The sequence below is a fragment of the Rhea americana genome, unplaced genomic scaffold (assembly GCF_003343005.1).
Source record: "Rhea americana isolate MKP2758 unplaced genomic scaffold, rheAme1 scaffold_53, whole genome shotgun sequence".
Lineage (NCBI taxonomy): Eukaryota > Metazoa > Chordata > Aves > Rheiformes > Rheidae > Rhea > Rhea americana.
Genome location: NW_028186679.1, coordinates 3,428,897 through 3,452,312, shown reverse-complemented (window position 1 = coordinate 3,452,312; position 23,416 = coordinate 3,428,897). Strand labels below are relative to the sequence as shown.

The 23,416-nt window shown below is 37.8% G+C and overlaps 1 protein-coding gene across 1 annotated transcript in view; it reads left to right on the top strand.

Moving 5' to 3' along the window:
- Nucleotides 1–23,416, top strand: part of SPAG6 (sperm associated antigen 6) — a 46,835-nt gene that overhangs the window by 19,080 nt on the left and 4,339 nt on the right. The window contains exons 4-11 of the mRNA XM_085318322.1: nt 1,506–1,672; nt 5,255–5,438; nt 12,072–12,277; nt 13,182–13,355; nt 15,815–15,967; nt 18,375–18,566; nt 19,721–19,837; nt 22,529–22,674. Of these exons, the coding sequence (XP_085174448.1) occupies nt 1,506–1,672; nt 5,255–5,438; nt 12,072–12,277; nt 13,182–13,355; nt 15,815–15,967; nt 18,375–18,566; nt 19,721–19,837; nt 22,529–22,674 (1,339 nt within the window). The remainder of the gene's footprint in view (nt 1–1,505; nt 1,673–5,254; nt 5,439–12,071; nt 12,278–13,181; nt 13,356–15,814; nt 15,968–18,374; nt 18,567–19,720; nt 19,838–22,528; nt 22,675–23,416) is intronic.

The window sequence follows — 23,416 nt, the reverse complement described above, 5'->3', positions numbered from 1 at the left end:
GACATTAGAATCTGCTTAGTTCCTGCTCTTTTTTTTTTACCTGTTTTTTTGGGGGGGGGGGGGGGGTGTGTGTGTGTAAAAAATCATCTCTTTCTGAACGGAGCCTCTACTAGCTTCATACATTATTGGAAAAATCAGTGTTTGATCCCTAGCTGCCTGCTCCATGCTAAACCAGATTCTGTGGACCTTGCTTAAACCCTACTGAAGGGTCTTAGTTTAACTGTGGGAATAGCTTCCATATATAGAGTAATAATTTTTGATCATCCTTGTTGCCTTTCACTGAACCTTTTCCAGTTTTATTGTAGGAGAAGGGATTAGATGCAAAATAGATTTATACAGTAGTGTAGTAATGGTCTCTGTTACGTTTCCTACTTGTTTCCCTAGAGCTCTGCATGCCTGTGTATGCATACTTTCTTTTCTGCTACTGAGTACTAAGCTGATGTTTCCATGGAACTGTCTGTCATAACCCTAAGATCTTTCTCCTGATCAGTAGTGATCAATTTGGGGTCCCTCACTGTGTATGTGTGAAGTTAAGATTGGCTTTCCCATCTGTTTTGCTTTGCACTTATCTGCTTGAAATATCACTTCCCATTTTATCATCCAGTCATTCAGACTTTGTAGTTTCTCATAGTTGGTACTACCTTGAATAACTTCAAACCACCAGCAGGTATTCTCACTGCACTATTCCTGCCCTTTTCCTGATCATTTATGAGTATCAGTATATTCAGCAGCGTGTGCCCTGGCACAGGCTCTTGAGGAACTGCGTTGTGACCTCCTCTTCTTGCAAGAGTGGAATGTTTTCTCCTACCATTTCCTATTTTTAGCCAAATGTTTATCCATGTGAGGACTTTCCTGTGCCATGACTGCTTATGGTTCRTGTCATGGCTGCTTACCTTACCTGTAATTTCAACAGCTTGTGTGTATGTGTAAGAATTCCTTTGAGAAGGGACTTCATCTTCTTTCATATTTAGCTGATACACTGTGGACTGTAGTATAAACACATTATAAATAATGATGTGGTAATAAAGTCTCTAATTCTTCTGTCTGGAATGTAATATATTATGGCTATTGGTCCCCAGGTCAGTCACTGTGTATAATAGATGGAATTATTAGTAATTTTGTGTAATTCCGTGTAGAGGTTCAGTTGACAGGCTGAATGATGAGTGACATATCAGTGCTTGCTCACCAGAACCTCCAGATGGAGTTTCCTGTGCATATTTACTTTGTTAACACGTGTATTTTTATATATGCTTAAATGTAATTTATTTCTACATGTGAAATTTTTATATTTCAGAAGTGTTTTGTACCTATGAAAAATGGGCAGGAGAATTGTTACATGTCAGCAGTGCTATCCAAGTGCCAGCTTCATTTCAGGGGAACTCCTGAATTTTCTACAAGCTTCTATTATTTTGAAGAGTAATTTAACAGATTTTCATGAATAAAGGCAAATGTTTAGAGAAGTTTCTACTTATTGAGTGGACTTTTCTCTTTCCTATGTAACTCAGGTGTGATGGCTTTGCTGAGACCTCTTTTGCTGGATGTGGTCCCAACTATTCAACAGACTGCTGCTTTGGCTCTTGGGAGACTCGCCAATTATAATGATGACCTGGCAGAGGCAGTTGTGAAGGGAGACATTCTTCCTCAGCTCGTGTGTTCGTTGTCCGAGCAGAATGTAAGACATCGTTTTTCTTAAGTATTTTTTTTAAATGTGAGGAAGGGGAAATCTTCCCTTTTCACCTGTCTGCTGTTATTCTTAATGCAGCAATAAACGTACTGAAGTCAAAGAAAATATGTATGTTTGAACTTCTGAGAGATCAGTTTGTATTATGTGCCTAATTTTGACTTTAAATAAGTTTGACTTTAAAATATTATCTTACCTCTTATCATATTATATGAAAAGTATCCATGGCATTATTGTTTTCAAAATGTTGAATGATACTTTATAAAAGGTTCCTCTTTAAAAACGAGACAGTTTAAAAGCTTTGATGGTAATTGACTAGGATTWGTCGTTAATACCAAACACTTGTAAAATATAGACTGTACTTCTTTAGTGGAATATTTAATATCTCCAAGCATAACTATTTAAAAATCTGTAGCATACAAAATATCAAACTACTGGCATAGGAAAATACACTGAAATGCTTTAATCTTCATATTTGTCAAAAACATAAAAAGAAAGAAGTGTAGACCGGTGCAGGTTGGACTAGATGATCTMCAGAGATCCCTTCCAACCTTACTGATTCTATGATTCTAGTGGTCTCTTTTTCTCCCTTCTTGCCATTTTTCTTCATATATTTTTGCATATATTCTAGTGTTTGGATCCTAACCTAGATTAACAGAAATGCTTTAAAATACTTTTTCTAATCACTGGAAAAAGAAAGCAAACTGAGAGTTAATGTATTGAAATCATAGCCATACTTGGGTTGTATTTTTGATTTATTGGGTTTAGGAAAAGTAGGATTTCAATGGAAATAGTGCTTGGAAATGATATATCTTTGTTTCAGTCTTTTGAGAAAAATATAAATGTAAGTACTTATTGCACGTTTTCATTGTTGCATATCAGTCAATGCCTATACAGTTTATCTTAAAAATATGTCAAATAAAAACATTAATGTCAAGACACTGGTATGGTGGGGAAAGAAAATTAAGGTTTTAGTTAGACAAATTTATAACCATTTTGTTTAATTTATTTGTATTTTAAAGGGAGGAGAGGAACAAAAGTCTTTATTCTCTATTTTTTATTTGGGAAAAAAATCTTTCAACAACTGAGCCCTTCCTAAGTTAGCCCGAGTACCCTAATTTATCTCTTCCATGTTACTGCCTGTGCTGTCGTTACATCTGTGAGATGGCTGTGATTCAGAATCACTTGGGGCAGCAGCAAGATTAGTGTGAGGTCATGGAAGGCCTCCTATGCCTTGGTGACTGAGGGCAGGCGAAGGAAACTCATTATCCAGTTCACGCAGAGTTTAGCAATGCATGCAGTTTGTTACTTCCCATAGGCAAAAAAGGGATGCATTTCCRTTCCATTCACTTCTCGTGTATCAACATCTATACTTAAAGGGCACATGCTTTGAGCACGCAATAAATACTAATTCCACTGATTTAGGAAAAATAGTCACAGGGTCACATCCTGGCTCAATTTTTTTGTCAGTTAAACTAAGCAAAATGCACAGCTTTATAATGCATTCCAACTGTGCCTGTGAATRTGACTTGTCTGTAAATAAATGTGTTTTGAATAACAAGAAAAACCCAGAAGTATTTTTCTTTGCTCAAGGCATAGTTACTTAGCATGAATAACATATCCACATTTGTACACACACAGACTGGTGTAAACTATCTTAGCTTCACTGAGTTCAGCAAAACTTATGGTAACTTACACTAGCTAGAGATCTCTCCCTTTGTCTGTGCTGTTTCCCCAGCTTATGTTCACCTTAAATAATGTTTAATATTTTACTTGTAAATTGTATTCACTATATTAGCTCGTAGAACTTGAACTTAGAGCACTTGATTTTTGGCATTAAGGAATTACACCTATACTGGTAARCGAAGCAGGGCCATGGCATGGACTTGGGCACTGGAACATGACTATTGATGCTCTTTAACTGTTAACATGCTTCCTGACGTGGTTTTGGCCTAAGCTCACTAGCAAGCTAGCAAACTCTCAGGCAATGCCCAGTTGTGGTTTAGGGGATAGTAGAAGTCAGGGGYAGTTGCCAGTGGTATAGATGAGACCACTATGCTTTGGGAGAAGTTTGGCTGTATTGACACGTTGTGCTGTATTACTTCCCTGCAGGGCTGGCGAACGAGCCCAGGTCCGTTTTACTTTGCAGATACCTCTCTGCTGTCGTACCTCACTGCTTTGAGGGCAGATTTTCAAGGGTGTTTGGATATCTTGCAGGATGCACAATAGCACTCATGTGGTTCTTTGTTTCTCTGGACTTGATCCAGAAAGGATGTGGGCAATATTTAAGTCTTGGGTACCTTGGCAGTAGGTATCTAGCACTGTAAAGTTCCCAGGCTTCCTGYAGGGAGCAGGGGAGAATCAAGCATTTTAGAATGGGATTAAAATCAGCTGTCACACAGAGGGAGAGCCCTCCTGAGCTAGGCCACAGGGCTGATCTGTCAACTGCCAGGCTGCAGAGCACACTCTGGGCACGTGGCTGTGGCAGGAGCTTATTTGTGGCCCAATGAGTTTTGCACTTACTGCTGCACAGTGGCTTCAAGAGGAAGTAAAAGTGTTTTCTCCCAACACAGTTGTCTGTGGCTGAAGTGCTTTGCTTGGGGTCTGAGTGTTGAAACTTTAACGCAGAGGAGAAAATTTAACCTTCATCTTCCATATCCCAATGAAAGCTAGAAAATTATAGAAAGAGAATGTGAGATGTAAATTTTTTGGGGAAAGCTTGTTTTTAATTGTGCTTTTGAAAGAAGCCACAGCCGCCAGTGCAGTTTACACGTGCCGATGATGACACACTGTGTACGTGCATGTATTTGGTTCAGCACTGGAGGAAATAGGTAGAAGAAGCTAGACGTGTGCTTGGATCTTGATTGAAACTGTGCATGACAGGTGSCAGGCTGCTCGGTCCTCTCAGAATTGAGCTCAATTTGGACACAGGCAGGAGCAGAGGTGCAAGTTGCCAGGTCAGAGTGAGGGGAGTCTGGTGTCGGGTGTCGGGTAGGCTGGGTTTTCAGGATCTCAGCTTGGGCTTAGGCACTATTTAAGCATTTCAGGATTCAGATCTTAAACTCATTTTTTGTTGAATCTGATTCTCTGTGTTTATTTTCTGTTTGCAAATGTAAACAATGTTTTCTCACAGGAGTCATGTGATGGTGTATATACATCAGAAATTGTGAAGCCATGCAAATGTCACAGATGGGTAGAATTATTCTAGGAGTTTGCCCTGCGTAACCTGTGCAATCTAGTTAAATATGCTAAGAGGTATTGTTTTTGCAGCTCTTATCACTCACTACTCACTTAAGCAAACAGATTTATCTAGACTATTATCTTTTCCCCATATCCTCTTAGACTGCTCATTTTTTCTGTTTGTTTATGCACTTACTGCAAATTTTAGATYGTGAGCTGTTTCAGACAAGGACCATAGGTTCATTGTTTATGTGATGTCTGCTGGTCCTGATTTGGATCTGTATGAGATATTGCTACCACTAAAAGAAGTCTAATTTATGCATGTCTGTACTGTATTATATTTTAGACTACTTAATATTAATAACAGCTCYTTTTTTCCCCTGATTTGTGTAGCGTTTCTACAAGAAAGCAGCAGCATTTGTGCTAAGAGCGGTTGGTAAACATTCCCCACAGCTAGCTCAGGCAATAGTTCAGTGTGGAGCACTGGAAACGCTTGTGATTTGTTTGGAAGATTTTGACCCTGGYGTGAAAGAAGCTGCAGCCTGGGCACTTGGTTATATTGCCCGACACAATTCAGGTAATAGGTTTCATGTACGTTATCGTTCATGTTAATACTATGTGAAAGTTGTAGTAAATTGCATTTTTGTAATTTTCATCRTTTAGAACAAGATGCTTTTTCTTCTCCACTGCTATGAAATTTTAAATTTGGAATAAGAAGCTGCTGTGAGTTTACAAATTTGTCAGTGCTGCGCCATTAGTGGGAAAAYGATATACCTGACACCAACAACGCCAGACATTGTGGGAGATCCTCTAAGAGGAGATGCATTGGACCAGTGTCCCAGAAGTTACATTCCGGTTTATCCTGCTTCATGAAGAAAWTTCAGAATCTTTATAAATTATGTAACTGCTACTGTGGAACAAAGTTCCTTTTGCTCCAATGTTAGTTCTTCTCATTTTATATTTATGGTAAAAAAGAGAGGCCTAGGCAGAACCAAATTTCATTCAGCTGACAGCACTGCCTGCAGAATTAATGTGTCAAATTCATTGCACTCCTGTAGCCAACAGACCACACTTTTCTCTGAGAGTCAGGAATAGATCTTAGGAATCTGATATTGAGCAGCTTACCACTGTCTCAGATAGTTATATAACTCACTGGTAGTGTCATGTTCCTGTTCAAAAGTTGATCCACACAGCAGATAATTCCTTTACTAGCTGCTTATATAGCTCAAGTAAAAGAGTTTTGAGCTATGAATCAAAGAACTGAGGGAAGAAACTGCTGGGTGGGAAGGGTAGGAGAAATGACTTCTGTTCAGATAGCTTAAAGTTAAAATTACTGCAGGAGCACAACATTAGCTGATATATTTATTTGTTTTTAGTTTTAAAATATACTTTGAATTTGGAAATGATTTTTCCCCCTCTTTTTAATCTGTGTGATGTGCTGGATGGTAGAAGGTATGGGAGATTTCCCTTCCCACTTAGAAAGAGGGGTAATTTGCAGGAATGGACTCCAAAGTTCTCAACATTTGTCCTAAAAGGCTTCTTTTTCCAGGAAACAAAGCTCATTTTTGGGCACCTTTGTGTACTAAAGATCTTTTTACTTTTTGATTGTTAGGTCTKAATCCCAACAGTGTTGCTTCCATCTGAAGGGTATTTATTTAAGTGTCTTTTGAAAGTGTTCGCTTGTATAAATGTATGTAGTGTAAGTAAGTGTCTGTGTTACTCTTAACATAAACAGTTCTGTAGTTTTGTTATGTCAGTAAATCAATATTGACTTGCCTCAATTGCCCTTTATGCTATTCATCGCCTGAATGCTGGCTGATCTTTAGGGTGATCCAGTTTGCTCTGTGATGGCATTATCCGCGAAGATGGAGATGATGAAGGAGGACCGAAGGCAACAAACTCCTTGTACAAACTGTTATTCCGTGGTTGTGAATTATTTAGTCACTGACAGTGAGTGGGTGTATCTCTCATGTTAATTTACGCTAGCAATAGGAACAGCAGTTTCCAAAATTAGGTTGAAATTGCAAGTGCTACCATGCTGCAAGCTTCAGGGCATAGACAGATCTCTGGATATAATCAGTAAAAAATGGTTTTCTTCTGGTACCTAACTCTAAGTCACTTCGGGGGATTTACCTTCCTCTAAAACACAGCCATAGGTAATCTAAACTGACGATTACTGGGGGTAAAGAAAGTATATTGGGGAAAAAATCACTCTGCACATGGTACGTTTGTTATATTCCTACATACATGCCTTTAACAGGATATTGTYAGAGGTGGAATACAAAGATAGCTGGACCTGTTTTTATCAGCATCTGATGTTTACTGCTAAAGAAACTCTGGATTAGACTGGCATGCTTGTGTTGATACAGTCTGGCAGTTATGATTTTCTTTCATTGACTGTCTGTGGATACATACTGCAGCTTAAATTCTTAAAAATAGAGTTGAATGTGAAATGGTTTCCCCCACCTACAAAAGGTTTTTCAATTTCAAAAATTGTTTCTCTTCTAAACTGGAACAAGATTATAACAGGTGCTTTTTTTTTCTTTTTTTTCCCCTCTCTCCCCGTGTGTGGGGCATGTTGCTTCTTCATCCCTAGCAGGAATAGTTCAATGATTAGGATGCTTGCAGGGTATGCTGGAGACAGACTGAAGTCCCAACTTATTTTAGGCAGGATGTAAACCTCTGTCTTCCTGAAGGCAAGCAGAGGCTGTCAGTGCTAGGCAATAACTGTTCTGCARTGAGAGAGTCTCTCCTTGCTTTTATCAGAAATTTCATCCATGACCTAGTAAAGCTGCTCTCTAAGATCTGTGGTGTACATTCCTATAAAAAGAAAAAAAAATCACAATTTCTCAAAACGGAAGCCCTTATTCTGATGAAAGTTTTCTGGTTAGAAAATACCATGCTATCTTCATGCTGCAAGCACTTAAAATGCAGTTCTTCTGTGAACAGATGTCTCCAGAAATCATTGGATTCCTGTGAGATTTTAGGTCAAGACAGATATCTCATGAGATTAAAAAAACATTAGAAATCCTGCCAGATTTCAGAATTTGGCAATAATTTGTGCAATTTGCACTTGCAGGTCCCCTTGAGTTAAATCACAGATGCTGATGTAACTCCAACATATACAGATCAGTGTGCTGTAATTTTGCCAGTCATTATTTCTACTATATATAAATGTCTGGAAAGAAGTGTAAAGTGTTTGAAATACTGTTACCTGTTAAAATTATTTTGTAAACTTTTGCTAATACCATATTCAATGAGGAGTTAAAAGTACAGAGTTCTTAGGTGTGAGGGGCATGCAAATAACTTATCTTTCCATTTGCCTTGCCTATGTAAAATGTGTTACGTATTCATGCTTTCTTRCCTGCTACAACATATTGCAAATGAGTAGGAAAACAAAAATAAACGGCACTCTATTTGCTTACACTAAAGCACGTTGCTGAGAGAGGAGTTATACTGATTTTCTGTCATGCTGTGGTGCCCTTAGGATCCCAGGATAATTCAGGAAGGGATTTCAGATCCCTAGTCCAACCTCCTGCTCAAAGCGGGGTCAGCTGCGAGGTCAGACCAGGTTGCTCAGATTGTCAATTTGAGTCTAGTTATTTTGTCCTATTCAAGAATCTAAACTTGCTGCCATAATTAATGACCTTTGTTCCTCTACTGAGGAAGGTCCCCCCGCCTCACTGGTTTAGATGTAATGTTTAGTACTATGCTTGGCCTGCGTAAAACTGTTTTTGAAGTGGTAGTGGTGATCGTACTCTTCATGCAATCACACAATCCTCAGAAAAATATGGTGTTGGTGGTTGTTTTGGTCAAAAACTATTATCTCTGATGGATACCCCTTCCAYCACAGCAGGGTCCCAAGGACCCTGGTCTAGATGGAAAATGCCTTTGCTTCCAAGTGGAGGTTTGTCTGCTACCTGACACTCTGTGTGAACGTGGTTTTRGTTCCCAGATGAGTTCCCTTCCCTGGGGTCTATTTGCACATTTACTTCCTCACCCCTGTCTTTTCTTCCCAAACATTTTGTATCCATTTTATTATTGCTAGCATAAAGGGATTTTTTTTTTTTTTTTTAGTAGCACTTTAGGCCACTTTAGGTCAATCCTGTAAGACTTCCCATTGACTTCAGAGGGAATTTAGTCAGATTAACACCTTTTTGTTTACTTTCTGCTCTTCCTGATCAAGGAAGCTCATGAGTAGGCCTCAGCATCCTTTGAATTAAATTCTCTGTCCCTGATGAGCATGTCTGAATTGAGAAGAGCTGCCTASTAGAACTCCTAGCCAAACTAGTGACTCCTTAAGCTCTTTTTATCAGTCTTGCTCATACCTCTGTGTCAGTCTGTCTATTATATCTGGAATATAACCATGTATCTGTCTACTAGATCTCTCCTTATTTCCTTCTGGACAAAAACAACTAAATTGTGGTGGTTTTTGGGTCCAAGCTCTCTTGTCTCTGTGCATAGGTAGAATAATATTTGCTACTTTCTGTCGTGTAGGGAGAAGTCCTACATTATCACCATGTGGTTAGAAGGTCCCTTGATCTGTACCTCAAATTGCAGTCCAAAGTCCTGAGTTTTCATAAGTTTTTGTGGACTTATGCAAGTTTCATGAACTATTTTTTCTTTACTGTCTTTCTTCTGTTTTTCAACTACTGGTCTTTGTCTAGATTCACAGACTTGGCATAGTGTTCAAAAAAATATGTTTGGTAACTTTTTCCAACTCATTTGATTTCTGACTAGCATTTTTTTTAAAAAATTTCTAATGAAAAAAATTTTCTCCTTCATCTCTTTCTCAACCTGCATTTTTTTTCACATATATCTGTATTCTGTAACTGAATAGCGAAGTCTGAGTCCTTCGGTTTATAATTGGAATTAAAGACATGTGCCAAACAGGAAGGTCAACTGAGTCTACTTTGACGGGAAAAAAAACCCTGCAGTTATCATGGAATCATTAATTCTTAAAACCATAGTTTTGGGGTGAGCTTGTGACAAGGCAGGGGGGAGGRTGATAGGAAGATATATTTTGTTTTGTCCCTACTTCCTCTCTTTCTCTTTCTCTTTCTTTTTTTCTTTTTGGTCAGTCCACTTACTGCTTGTTTGTCTTTTGCCACATGATCCAAGCTTACATGTGGTAAGTTGTTAGCCATGCATCTTTTAAACGTCACTGGGAGAACAGACATTTAATTATACATGACCAGAAGTAACCATCAGCATTTATGTATCAGACTTTTTAGAAGTGATTTAAATTGAATCAAATTTAGTTTGCCTTTTAGAAGTATTTTGTATGGATATTTCTATGTGCCTGGGCTTAGCTGTGACCTTAAGGTGTTGCTCTTTCTCTTGCTACTTGCTCTTAATGATTTCAGGCGATAAGGAATTGGAGTGACCCAATCTTCTAGTATGATCCGGACCTCTTGACATCTTTTTCCTGATATGAGCAACTCCTTGGCAGGTTATAGGCAATTGCAATGGTTGCTTTGAAGCTGCCTGTGAGGCACGGTCCATAACTGGGTTCTCAGGTGGACTATCCACAGTTATATTTTTTCCTATCCTCTAGCTGACCAGTAGTCAGTAGTTCATTATTTATTTATCTTGGCAGCGTACAGCATCAAATACATTTTTGAAGAGATCAAGTGTATTTTTTTYCCATGGAAAATTGAATGTAGCTTATATCACTGATACTGTTTGGCTACTTGTCAGATACATTTGCAGATATGTTTTCAGGTAAATTTTCTTTCACATTTGTAAAATTACAGATAAAGGTTTTTGTTTAAGTCCTCTGATTTGTGTGTGTTTAGAAGGTGTACACTCTAAATTTTCAGCCAAGTAGTTCTTTGAAGAGTTAAACTTGAAGGGCTAATTTTCTATTAGTTTATTAAAAATTACTTATTTAGTAAATAATTGTAAAGAAATATTTATACTTTGCTTAAAACATATAATGTAAAATAATGTACAGTGTAAATATTTATTAAATATATTGGAGTGTGTGGCTATAATTCACTAATTGAAAAAAAATCTGGTCAGGAACGTTAGTTGGATATTAACAGCCTAATGATGACATGACTTACAGATTTCATGAAAAACTGTATTAGTCTATGTATATTTAATGAAGTATGCTTTATTTTTCTTASTATGAAAATCTCTTTATTGATGAACTATAAATCAAAAGCTAAGTTAGTCTTAAAATACAATAGCCGTATGTTGCCATGGTACTGTAAGTCAAGATAAATGTTGAAGATAATAATGGATATGCATAATAAGTTGTAGCAAAACTGTATGAAGAATCTAATAGATTATTGAATCTTACGTGATTTTTACCCCTTTTTACCACTATTTTAAAATAATGCAGATTGGCTATAGTATGATAGTATGAATTTTGCTTGTGATATCCAATAATTTCTTTTTTTTTTTGGACTATGATTAATGCTGCATATAATGAAGAGAGCTAATGAATTTCTAATAGTGTAATTTTTGTCCATGTCAGCTAGTCATATGTTCAGACTTTTTTGCTCCTTTTAGCTAAGGTGCAGATAGTTAAGGATATTGTGCTAATCTTGGACATATACAATATCCCACTGATGATATTTCTCATTTGTCGAAATGTGCATGATAACATTTTCATGTCATTAAAGTATAAATTCTGTCTTTTCCCATGTATGGTAGCAAAGCCTAGTTTTGGTCAACAAGCTCCATTTTTCTAATTTTTTATGTAAGAGAAATCTTTTATGTATGTTTTTTGAATTTCTGTTTTTAGCATTTGATCTATGCTAATATCTGCTTATCACTTAAAGAAGGTAAAATGCTCTCTAATTAGGTGGTTGGTAAAATTTTGGTACTTTGGCTTTCTCTGTTGTTGTTAGCCATGCATAAAATGCTTTCCTATTGATCAGTGTAGAATAGCCAGGGTTTAAACAGCTGACATCTGCTTACTTTAAAAAAAGAAAAAGAAAACAGAATAACAAACCATTTCAGCCTAATCTACCTCAAATGTGTGCATGTAAATGGAGGTCTATCTATTGACCTGCATTCTTTTCAGTTGTGGATTGGTCCACACGGTTTATGAAACCAGGAGGGCTGATTTGAAATGCAGATGTCGAGACAGTGAACTACACCCTCCCCTTTTTCCTTTGCTGTATCTGTCAGGGTGAAAAATGGCTTGCACAAGGGTCAGTCACCCATACTCACTTAATTACTTTCCTTGGACCTACAGAACTGTCACAAGCTGTGGTGGATGCAGGAGCTGTTCCTCTTTTAGTGCTCTGTATCCAGGAGCCAGAAATTGCTTTGAAAAGGATTGCTGCTTCGACACTCGGTGATATTTCAAAGCATTCTCCAGAGTTAGCACAGACAGTTGTGGATGCAGGAGCTATCGCTCACTTAGCTCAGATGATCCTGAACCCTGATGCTAAACTGAAGGTACATTTCAAAATTATTTTTTTATCTCAGTTATGCCAGTCGTTACTTGATACTAAATCAAAGACACTAATCTGCATATTTATTTAGAAAGCTCTTGTTTCTGATGTTATAAAAATGTAACTATACAGTTAGTAACAAAGAGAGTTCTGAACATATTCATAGTTAGCTAGTGGATAAAAACTACTGCTCCATAAAGCACAACTGACCTAATCTTTAAAGTATATAGAATTTATAGTGATTTTTTTAGAATTATATAGTACCATCTGAAGATTGTGGTCTGGTGCATAAAAACCTGTCCTTTAACATTATTTAACATGTTTCAAATACATGTAATTTGCATAATCCCATTACAAAAAKGAGTTTTATACACTTAAGATTATACTATAAAATATTTAATATTAAATGTGTTACTATGTTTTATAATGCAGTCTGATAGCCCTTGCTGAAGATTTTATCACTGGTTTAATTGGCAAAAATTGTTTAATACATTTTTTCTTATCTTACACTAACAAATGACAACATAAAAATGCCACTTCTAAGAAGTAGGTAAAAATTCTTTAATATAAGGTTTGATAGATCAAATTTATGCTATGCCACTAAATATAATTTCAGTAGATTTCACTAAATTCTTTTAAATTATAGTTTTAAATGGTATATAATTTTTTTTATTACATAGCTAGCTTGAATGGGATAAAACAAAAGAGAAACTTTTATTCAGAAACCAGTGAATGTTCTATGCCATTATATTCATGCATGAATTGACTCAGTGAATTGTGAAATAGCTGTAATTGTTTTCCCTATGCTGCTTTGTTTTCCTTGATGCAATAGATTCTTGTGTGCAGGAGGAGTGTGTGTTGCAGGCTGTTTGTATGTTGTTCATTTTATAACAATTTTTATTTACTAGCGTCAGGTGCTGTCAGCTCTAAGCCAAATAGCAAAGCATTCAGTGGATCTTGCAGAGTTGGTGGTTGAAGCAGAAATTTTCCCAGTTGTGCTCACATGCCTGAAGGACTCAGATGAATATGTCAAGAAAAATGGTGCAACTTTAATTAGAGAGATAGCAAAGCATACGCCTGAGGTAAAACCTTGAAAATGCAAATACAAGGTCGTATCATTAGATTTTATACTTTAAATAAAATACAGGATTTTCTGTCATTTGCTTTTTGAAAGGGAGGGCAAATAGCTGTTTGGCTTATTTATTGGAACAATGTGGAAATGCTTGCTGATGTTATGAGATGTGTATTGAATATGAATTGGGTTGAGAAACTGGGAATGATATGATGTATACCTGGATACTTCATTCTGTCAGATATCAGTGCAGAGAAGAGTTTTAGGCTGATAGTACTGTCAGCCCTAGACATTTAAAAAAATCATGGGTAAAGCCTCACAAGAGTCGTGATACGGACTTACAGATCACAGGAACATCTTTTAACAATAATACGTGTGTGTGTGTCTTTTTTCAATGCTTTGGGCAGCAGGGATCATGTTTTCATTTCTTTTCAGTGACAATGAGAGTCAAAAATTCACTTTTTTATTATATATTTTTTTTATTGTAGTAGTAGTTTCTTGTATTAGCTTGAGTCTGTGATCTGAGTCCCAGCATTTGCATGTTTTTGACAATAAGAGATGTGGGTAGGGGAGATATTTACCAAAGTGAATATGAAATAAACAGGAAAAGCAAATAATTACAACTATGTAAATCTGTCAGATCATAGATCAATTAAAAGGCTCTGAATGAAACTCTGGAGTGAAATACAGACAGCGTAATATTGTAGAACACACTAATGCTGAACACAACCCTTCCAAAATCATGCTTCCAGCTTAACAACAGAGAAGTGTTTAAACATGAAGATTGTGCTGCTGGCTCTTCAGCCTGTTGGTTATTAAGGGCTATATTCTTGTCACATTTTCTACTTTCTCTCTGCACCTCATGATGGGGGAAACTTTACTTTCTCAAACAAATGGAGAGATGATGATTTCAAAAGGTAGGCACCAGAGTTAGAAGCTAAAGGCTAAACTCGCACGGCTCCGGGTACTGTCACGAGAGCTATTTGCACGGGATCCTCTGTGCAAGGGGAACGTCTGCCTTTGCACCTCCCTAGTGTGCTGCAGAAAGCATCTGGGTGACCCTCTATGGAAGGTTTCTGTCCACGTGTTTGACTTCAGAATGAGTATGAACCCCGTACCTCGGGGACAGCTCTGCTGGAGCAACACACATTACAGCAAAGACAAATTGGTAACCAATATTTGTACAGTAGTCAGCTGTGGCTGGCCTTTAACATTCTGTTGGGTCTCTGCTCTCCAGCTGCATAGGCAGTAAAATTCATATGAAGATCAGGATCTGGGGGACTTGTAGAGGGGTGTGAGGCTCACAGCAGCAGGGACTGTGTCTGTGTAGGAGCTCTATGTATTGAAGCACGTGTGGCTGCAGCCAGACATGGGACTTGGCCCTCAGCAGCTGCAGTTGCCAGTTATGTGAACAGGTTTTTTTTAAGTAATAGCTTTAAATTTCATCTAGCTGTTTCATGAATAAAGCAATCCTGTTTTAGTGGCTTCAAGGCTACAGTAGATTTCATGTTCATAGAAGTCAACTGGATTGGAAATCCAAGTGGCTAACCTTTGTGCCTTTAATTATAACATTTAAGAATGTATTTCTTTTTCTTTGAAAGCACCTCCCCCCCATGATTATGTCTATCAATATACCAGGAAATAATAACAATATGAAATCATGTTAATTTTTATACATTGTTGATATCATGTGTGCGCTACTACTGTCCCTGAAGTGATGTGAGAAGTGATACCATTTAGAAAAGGCGCATGTAGCATAGCTTTATCTATACAGTAGGCATCAAAGACTATAGACCTGATTATCATCTATAGCAAGGCTATAAATTTGCATTCAGGGGCAAGCTCCATTGCCCATCAAGTATGTTCCCTAGACACTTCTTTTAGGGTGCTCTAACATGGCAGAAGGGTGTACTCCCAGCTGGTTTTGAGCAGCTATGACACTTGTTTTTGGCTTCATGCTTCAGTGGGGGGGATCCCTAAGGGCTGCTAGGCAGCAGCAGAGGTTGTGCAGTGTGCATGTGCCAGAAGGAATGGGCCTTTTCCTCTGTTCCTGCACAGGTAATCTGATGTTGGCTCAGAAAATAAGTGAGCACTGATATGAAAGAGTATGTGGCTCAGTAGGTGTGTCTTTAAAGTCATTCCTGTGTAGGCTTTTATTGCATGATTCTTTGATGTATGCTCATGGGGTTAAGAATATGTCAGTCCATCCTATTCGACATCAAGAATTCAGAATCCTGATTTCCTTGCGTAAAGTCAATCACAATCAGTGTAATGAAACAGTTTAATAATTTTATTGCTGTGAACTTCATGGCGCACTCAGTGCCCAACAATGAATGTGATGCATCAGTCTTATTCCAGTCTTATTCGTTATTTTGTAAATCAGAGGTGATACAGTTAAAGACTTCTGTAATGTAGTGCTTTATGCATGTAGATACTAAACAGTATCTAATCTTTGCTGTATCTTTTCAGCTTTCACAGCTTATAGTAAATGCAGGTGGAGTTGCTGCTGTGATTGATTGCATTGGCAGCTGCAGAGGGACTGTCAGACTGCCTGGCATCATGATGCTTGGTTATGTAGCAGCTCATTCAGAGAACCTGTCGATGGCAGTGATCRTCTCCAAGGTTAGCTATCACTTTGTCGTCTTCCTGTAATTCTTCAGTGGTGTTCTGAGAAAGAGACACAAATTCACATAGGCAGGGCATTTGTTCAGAGACAGAATTATACACTTGGTGTTGATGAATACACTTTTTAATAGTAATGTCACTTGCCATGTCTGAAAGTATGTGGCACCTGGTCAAACTGAGTCCTTATGAAGTTTAAACTTTTGTAATATGTTGTGATGGATTAGTTTGTGAACATCCATTTATACTCCAGTAAATGATTTCTCTGTGTTGCAATTGCCCAAGTACAGAAAAAAACTCAGTGAATTTCTGTGATCTATTTTCTCTTAAAATGAGTATTTAGATGTGGCTACATCTAAACCCATTCTGAAAGAAGGATGTTTAATGGCACATTTTTCATTGCACTAGCATGACTTTGCCAGTACTACTAGAGTATCCATGCAACAGAAGTCTTCAAACTTGTAAAAATCTTGATTTCTGAAATGTGGCATAGTTTGATTCAGTTGTGCAAGTAATATTTCAAATGAGATAAGCTTGGTGCAATACATTTTTGGGTTTAAATAAATTCTGCTGGGCAATAATATAGAAGAGTGAGAATTTGTAATATCTGCAATAGGTGAAAGTAGTGCCTGATGCAATATTCTGGTGTGAATAATGTTGACTATAAAATGGCAAGAGGAAGGAAGTAATTTCAGTATGCATTGTTGGCCCATTCTTATACTATGCCAGTCATTTTAAATTTACCATCTGAATGGAAAAATGAAATAATAGATATTTCTGTTCCTCAGTTTTTAATAGGAATGCAAGGTAAAAAATAGAAATTGCTACAATGTAACATTAATAATTATGCACAAAGGGTAGAATTGCTCAAAAATAGTCCTCCTTTGCATTTGAAAAGCTGAAGAGCGACACTTCTGGCTCACCCTACTCTGGAGACCCCCCTCCTCTGGAGGTGTCTGTCTCTCCACTGAAAATAGATAGGGATGCCTAGAGAAAACATACTTCTGCTGTTAAGTGCTTCAAGTTGCACAGAATGRATCTAGGATTAAGTTGATAAGGAAGCACCTAACTGACAAAATTTGAAGAGTAATGGTTGCAGCTAGAACTGAGTGGAAGTGCAGTGAGAGATTTGTAGGCCTGCTTGCAAACTCTTGTGACATTAAAGATTTTCATGAATAATCCTGAAAACCCTCCAAACAAACCCCCAACCCAGTTTTAAAAAGTTTTGTTCCAGATGAAGCCAAGCTTTGTGGGGTGGTACATAATGCTGAAGGGATGGCTTGGAGATCTGGGACCATTTGAAAGGAATACACTTTGGCGTAACTAGGTACTATTACACATCTAAGATGATATGGCTTAAAGACATCCTTGATATAGTGTAAAGACATACTGAAGGACTCTATCCTGGAAAGGATGAATTTAGAAAAAATGTTTTTTGGGATCAGAACAGACAAACACTTCAATAAGGTCTTCTACTGCAGTGCTTTGAGGAAAAACAACAGTTCAGTCCTCTGATGTATTGAAGAGTGGAAGGTGAAATATTATTGGAAGAGAGAGGTTAATCTAGCTGTAGTACTAGTGATACCACAGTGGCATACTCTCTACAGTTTTTTTGTCTGTATTTGAAAATCCTGAAAAGACTGAAGAGGGTGCAGGAAAGATGCAAAAATGATTCAGGGGATGAAAAAGATCTTCTAGGTGGTTACTGTACCTAAAGTATTGTAAAATGACTCATGTTTAAGTACTTCCTGGACATAAAATACTAGCCACTGAATGGCTCCATCATCCTGTGGAGAAAGGATAAAGACTATGACATGGAGCCAGAGGAACTTCAGTTGCAGCTGAATGAAAGTGAGAAGTTCTTCATCCTTTGATGTTATCAAATCAAGGCTTTCTGGAAATTATTGGATCAGCCAGCGTAAGCTACTGGTTTCAAGAACAGCTTTGTGAGGCGAAATTTAGTACTGTGGACAGTGGCACATAAAAGTTAGATGTCTTTATGATTGAGTCCTTCTGATCTTAAACTTCTTTCATAAATTCATAATTTTTGTATTTTCCATGTGACAAAAGTGAAACCTTTACTCTTACTACAGCCTGAATTGTGTCATGTACTCCTTCAATCCTTTAAAGCTGATGTGTTAGCTCAAACTACCTTCTGACTTAAGAGTATTGAATTTGTCTTTCATTTGTCTTTCGATCTGTCTTTCAACTAGATTTGTAAAGATTATTAAAAATTCTTGCTGGTCGTGATGTTTTAAAAAACAAATGACAGCACTAGCATATGATCTATTATAGGTTGTTGTAGAAGAGTGTAAACAGAGAAACATTTCTAATGAACTGTGTCCGTTTAAAGTTGTCCTTCCCTGGTCTAAATGTGTGAAGGTTGTGTTTTTGATGAATACTACAGGGAATACCACCACTGTGTACCTGCTTGATAGAAGAAAATGAAGATCATATTAAGGCAGCAGCTGCTTGGGCCTTGGGGCAGGTTGGAAGACATACTCCTGAGCATGCACGTGCTGTGGCAGTAGCAAATGTGTTACCCACACTGCTTTCTATGTATATGGACACACACAGTTCAGAAGATCTTCAAGTAAAAGCAAGTATATTCACCATGTCTGCAATGTGAGATATTTATTGTAACCAACAGGTATAAGTACTTGAAAGTTGCTGAATGGTATAGACTTTGACTCATGTTTGCTGAGGCAAATTTCCTGGGTGGAGGGTGCCTGAGAGATTTTGGGTCATATATTAGGCCTGGCTCATCCTAATGCATGTGCAGGTTGTCAAATCATATGTTACAGCCACATAGTCACTCAATTCCTTCTTCACAGTTTAGGTCAGACCTGCTTTCTCCTGGAAATGCTATAATTTTTCATAATTGTCCAGTTTGTAAATTTTCCCTTTTTGGAAGTACAAAGTGTTGTACTACTTGCAGATTTGTTTACATTCTTACTATTTTAATATAACAGTAACAAAAACTCAAGGCCCTGCTCTTGGAAACATAGAACTGCTCACATTTAGGGCCTTCTCAGTGTAGGAAATAATAGAATTGGAATTTGTTATTTTTGTGTGGCAGTAAATGAACTGACTTAACACTGTAATATGACAGGACATGGTGTCCCATATTGTACTGTGCCCTTTTACAGTCCACTAGGGCATAATAAATCCCAGAGCTGTAAAATAAGAAGACTTCTGCGTATTCATTTTCAGTGGTCACCAAAATATCAAGGCTGAATCTATAATCCAGTAGCCAGCATCATGTCTCTTGTTCAGAAGCAAGGCACCGATACACAACTGCCTCTCTCTCTCTCTCTCTCTTTCTCTCTGCCTGAATGGCAGTGCACTGCGCTGCTATCCCAGGCCAGCAGGCTCTCCTAATAAGCCACTTCTAAAATACAATCTTTTAAAATGTGGTTTGATTTAGCTTTCTTATTATATTACATTACTTCAATTTACTTAAGGGACCTACTCCTGCTTCCATTGTAGTAAAAAGAAAATTGCCATTACTTTGACCGTAGATAACATAATAAGTATATGATGCACTGTAGGCTTTGAAGTTTAATAAATCTAAGTAGAAAATTGATTCTTCATTAAATAACCTGATGGATATCATAGTTTTTATTCAGAAAATGCTCTTTGAGAGTTCTGATCAATTCACTTTTCTGATCAGACTTCAGTGATATGTATCGTGAATTCTGTTGTTGTTTTGTTGATGTCTTACCAGCAAAATTTTATTTTACATTTCAATAGACTAAAAAAGCCTTAAAGAACATCCTGCAGAAATGCACATATCTTCCAGCACTTGAGCCTTTGCTGCATGATGCCCCTCCCAATATTCTGAAGCATATTGTTGGGCAGTTCAGCAAGGTAAGAAAGAGCTTTACTTGAYGGGTAATAGGTTCATTGTTTTCCATTTAACAAGGAAGTTACCGTTCCAAACACAGAGTATCCCTAAAGGCAGTCTCAGTTGTTTTCTCAGGATCCTCAAGCATCCCTTTTAGAAACATCCCTTGGAGCATCCTATTCTTTTGTCTGAAAAAGCTACATGCGTTTTTATCTGGAACCTGTCATAATTCGTTCTAGACAGAGGAAAAACAATTGTTTATAAGCAAGATGGTTTTTTTTTTCCTCCTTGCCTCTGGGATTAAGTAGAATATTAATTCTCRTGCAAATATTTTTGCTGAGCCAATGTATCATTAATCCAAGTTGCATTTGTTTTAGACAAAGTGCAAATGGTCTATACAGGAGTGACTTAAATCAGTATTTTATAGCAGTGTAAGGTAAAGGCTTTCCCATTCCTTAATTCCAAAAATTAAGGAATACCAAATCTTTTCTCATCACTCTCAAAATTTGAAACAGTTTATTATTGAATTGCCAATTTGAGTGCAGCATGTAGAAAGTGATACAATTTAATCAAAATATTTCAAATTAGGAAAGTAATTCCTGACTAGTCAGGAGATTTCTAGTGTCTGCTATCTCTACCAGCTGTTGGGAATCCTGCTTGACTATAGATCTTTCTTTTGTGAAATATTGTACAGTACAGTCTATTAGGGGGGTCGAGACTCTCTTGGTGAGGTGTTCTTTCTGGAAAYGGCCAGATGAAACACTGTAGATGTTATTCAGTTCTGATTACCAAAGACTTGAAAGCAATACTGTTTATATTTTGGACTAGATTGCTACAGTTAGGCTTGTCTGGTCATCTTATTAGTCTGTACAAAAAGATTTGTTCAGAATCCAATGCATTTAGCTTCTGTGTGCTGACTGGGGCTATTAATGAGTTGAGTGTGTAGTAATTGGTTACCAGGGTATAGATTTGAATGTCATTCAGTGTCGAAATGGTTTTGCGCCCCTCGTATTTGCTGATGTTCTGCTTTGTTTCGTTATTCTTCTCCTCCTACATTGCATTAAACAAACTATAYTTGTGTGGTATAAGCTCTTCTAATCTATGCATTTAAAATTAAATTCTTTGCAGCAAAAGCATTTGTCTTCTGCACCATAACTTAGAAGTTTCCTATTCTTAGACCTGAGAAGTGCTGCTTCTGTCAGCTTATTTATAGCACAGTAAAAGCCTTATTTTCTGAGCTGCCCTTCAGAGTGGGAAGCTATCCGTTCTTGGTGCTGCACTGTGTCATTTGAGCATTACTCTTCTCAGGATCTTTGCAGTGGTCTGCTGTCTYAGTTTGGACTGGCAGGAGAGAGTGTGTCTCAGAGGTGCTGTCTATCTTTAGGTCCTCTTCCAAGAGAGTTTTCTGCTCTCTTACCCAGCCTGGCAGTCTCAGCGTGGAGGAGGAAGGCAGGGGAAAGGCTGTATCCTGTCTCACTGCTAGTCCCTCCTTGGCAGCTCTTGCTATGGGAGGTATGTGGAAACAGCCAGTTTTCCAGCTCTCAGAGTGAAAAGATCCCAGTTGTTCCTGACCCTTGTGTGGAGCATGCCACGGGGGAGGGCTTGGTGCTCCCCTGCTTTTCTTTACCTGCTTGTTGATGTATAGCCTAGAGGGACTGGAGAAATGAAGGCTGTTGGCCGATATGCATGACGGAAATCTCATCCTTCTCTTCCTCCATCCTGTTAGGCAGTCCCATCAACCTTGAAGGCTCTGTCTTACACAGAGATACAGTCAAATTTATGACTTCGTTTGTCCATCCAGTTTCAATGCTTACAAAATATTTTTGCCTACACAGTACATAACTCTCAGAGTTGATTTTAAAGGCATCTATGTTTTTGTTTTAGATACAGCTGATACCTTGCATTATTTTTTTTATATTACTGCAGCCCTGTGGGCCTATGGACTACATGTCATTCTCCCTTGCCTGGCCCAGCCCCCACCTCGCTTCCCTCTCTCCTTTGGACTAAACTGCATATTGGCATTACTCTGGGAGTGCAGAATGTATTGTCTGATCATTTCTGCTTCTCATCCCCTTTGGCTGCAGAAACTTAACATTTTTGCTTTGTGTGTGTCTGTGTGTGTTTGTAAAAGGCTTCCATGACTACACGGTGTGCTGTGTGATTTTAATATCTAGGAATTTAATAGTAGCATGTAATGCCTCAAGGCTGCATTGTTCACGTGCAAGAATTCTCAGTATTGTTTTCATGCAATAATCTRTACTAAATCATTATAATGATATAAAATTCTGCCATACAATTAAACTGTGGGAATTGACATAAAAGACCTGAATAACTTGGTTTAAGTGGAACAGATGCTGTTGTTATTCGTTGTTAGTATTCTGTTTTTATTATCTATTTAATCTCTGCAATCTTATTGTCTTTCTAAGAATAATTCAAGAAATATTATTTACATAAAGATAAATATTCAAATCAATTTTTAAATATRTGTTATATATTAAAGTACATGTTAAATTATGTTATAACCATAAAGGACTGGTTTATGATTTYGTTTTTCCTGTCCAACTGCATGTTAAAATATAGTAGTACAGAAGTTGCACCTCTGTGTTCCATTTTATGTCCTCTGAATTAAAAACAAATAAACAATATTTGAGTCCAGTAGCACAAAGATTCCTTTTAAAAAATCCTGTTTTTATTATGTACTTCTYTGTACGTAGGTGCTGCCGCATGATAGCAAAGCACGCCGTCTCTTTGTAACAACTGGTGGTCTAAAAAAGGTTCAAGAGATAAAAGCAGAGCCTGGGTCGCTTCTTCAGGAGTATATCAACTCTATTAACAATTGCTATCCAGAGGAAATAGTAAGGTATGGAAAATCTAAACAATTCRTATTTACAATGTTGTTGGATGTTCTTCACAGGAACAACAGAAAACAAGGATTTAAAATATGAGTTTAACWCTTACGTGAATTTTGTTTTTATTAAACAGCATAACCTTTGGTTAGCTGCCCCCCTAGTCACTGCAGCACCAACTACAGAAGTTAGATATGTACTTTTGTACACTTTCTCTTTTTTAAATCATTTCGAGGATCAAATTTAATTGTCTTAAACAAAGTCCAAATAATCAGACTCTTACAGGGAGCTGGGAAGAGAAGTCAGAYCCGCTCCATCCAAACTATGAGGCTTCAGCACAACCTCATAGCTGTGAATCTCGGGGAAGTTTACTTTGCCACAGGAGCTTATCTGTGGGTTTCTCAGGCCACAAAATACAGGTACTAGTGGATCTTTGGCTGTATCTTTGACCTCCTTAAGAGCCGGTGCAAGCTAGCATATTTGGAGGCTCTTCTTGTACAGAGGGTCCAGGGAGCTCTGCTGCGCAGTTGCTCTGCCCCAGCTGCCCTTCATCCCCCCACCCCCAGCCTCATCATGAGGCTTAAGTGTTATATAAAAGGGCCATACACCAGCTGTCTGCACCAAGGTGAACTTTGCCCTTAATGAATACAGAAACGCTATTAAATAGCTTACAGTCAAAATGTCACCATCCTAAATTGCAATAATGAGAGAAATGTCCTCCTGGATTCTAGATGTCCATTTACCAGTCCTTCCCTC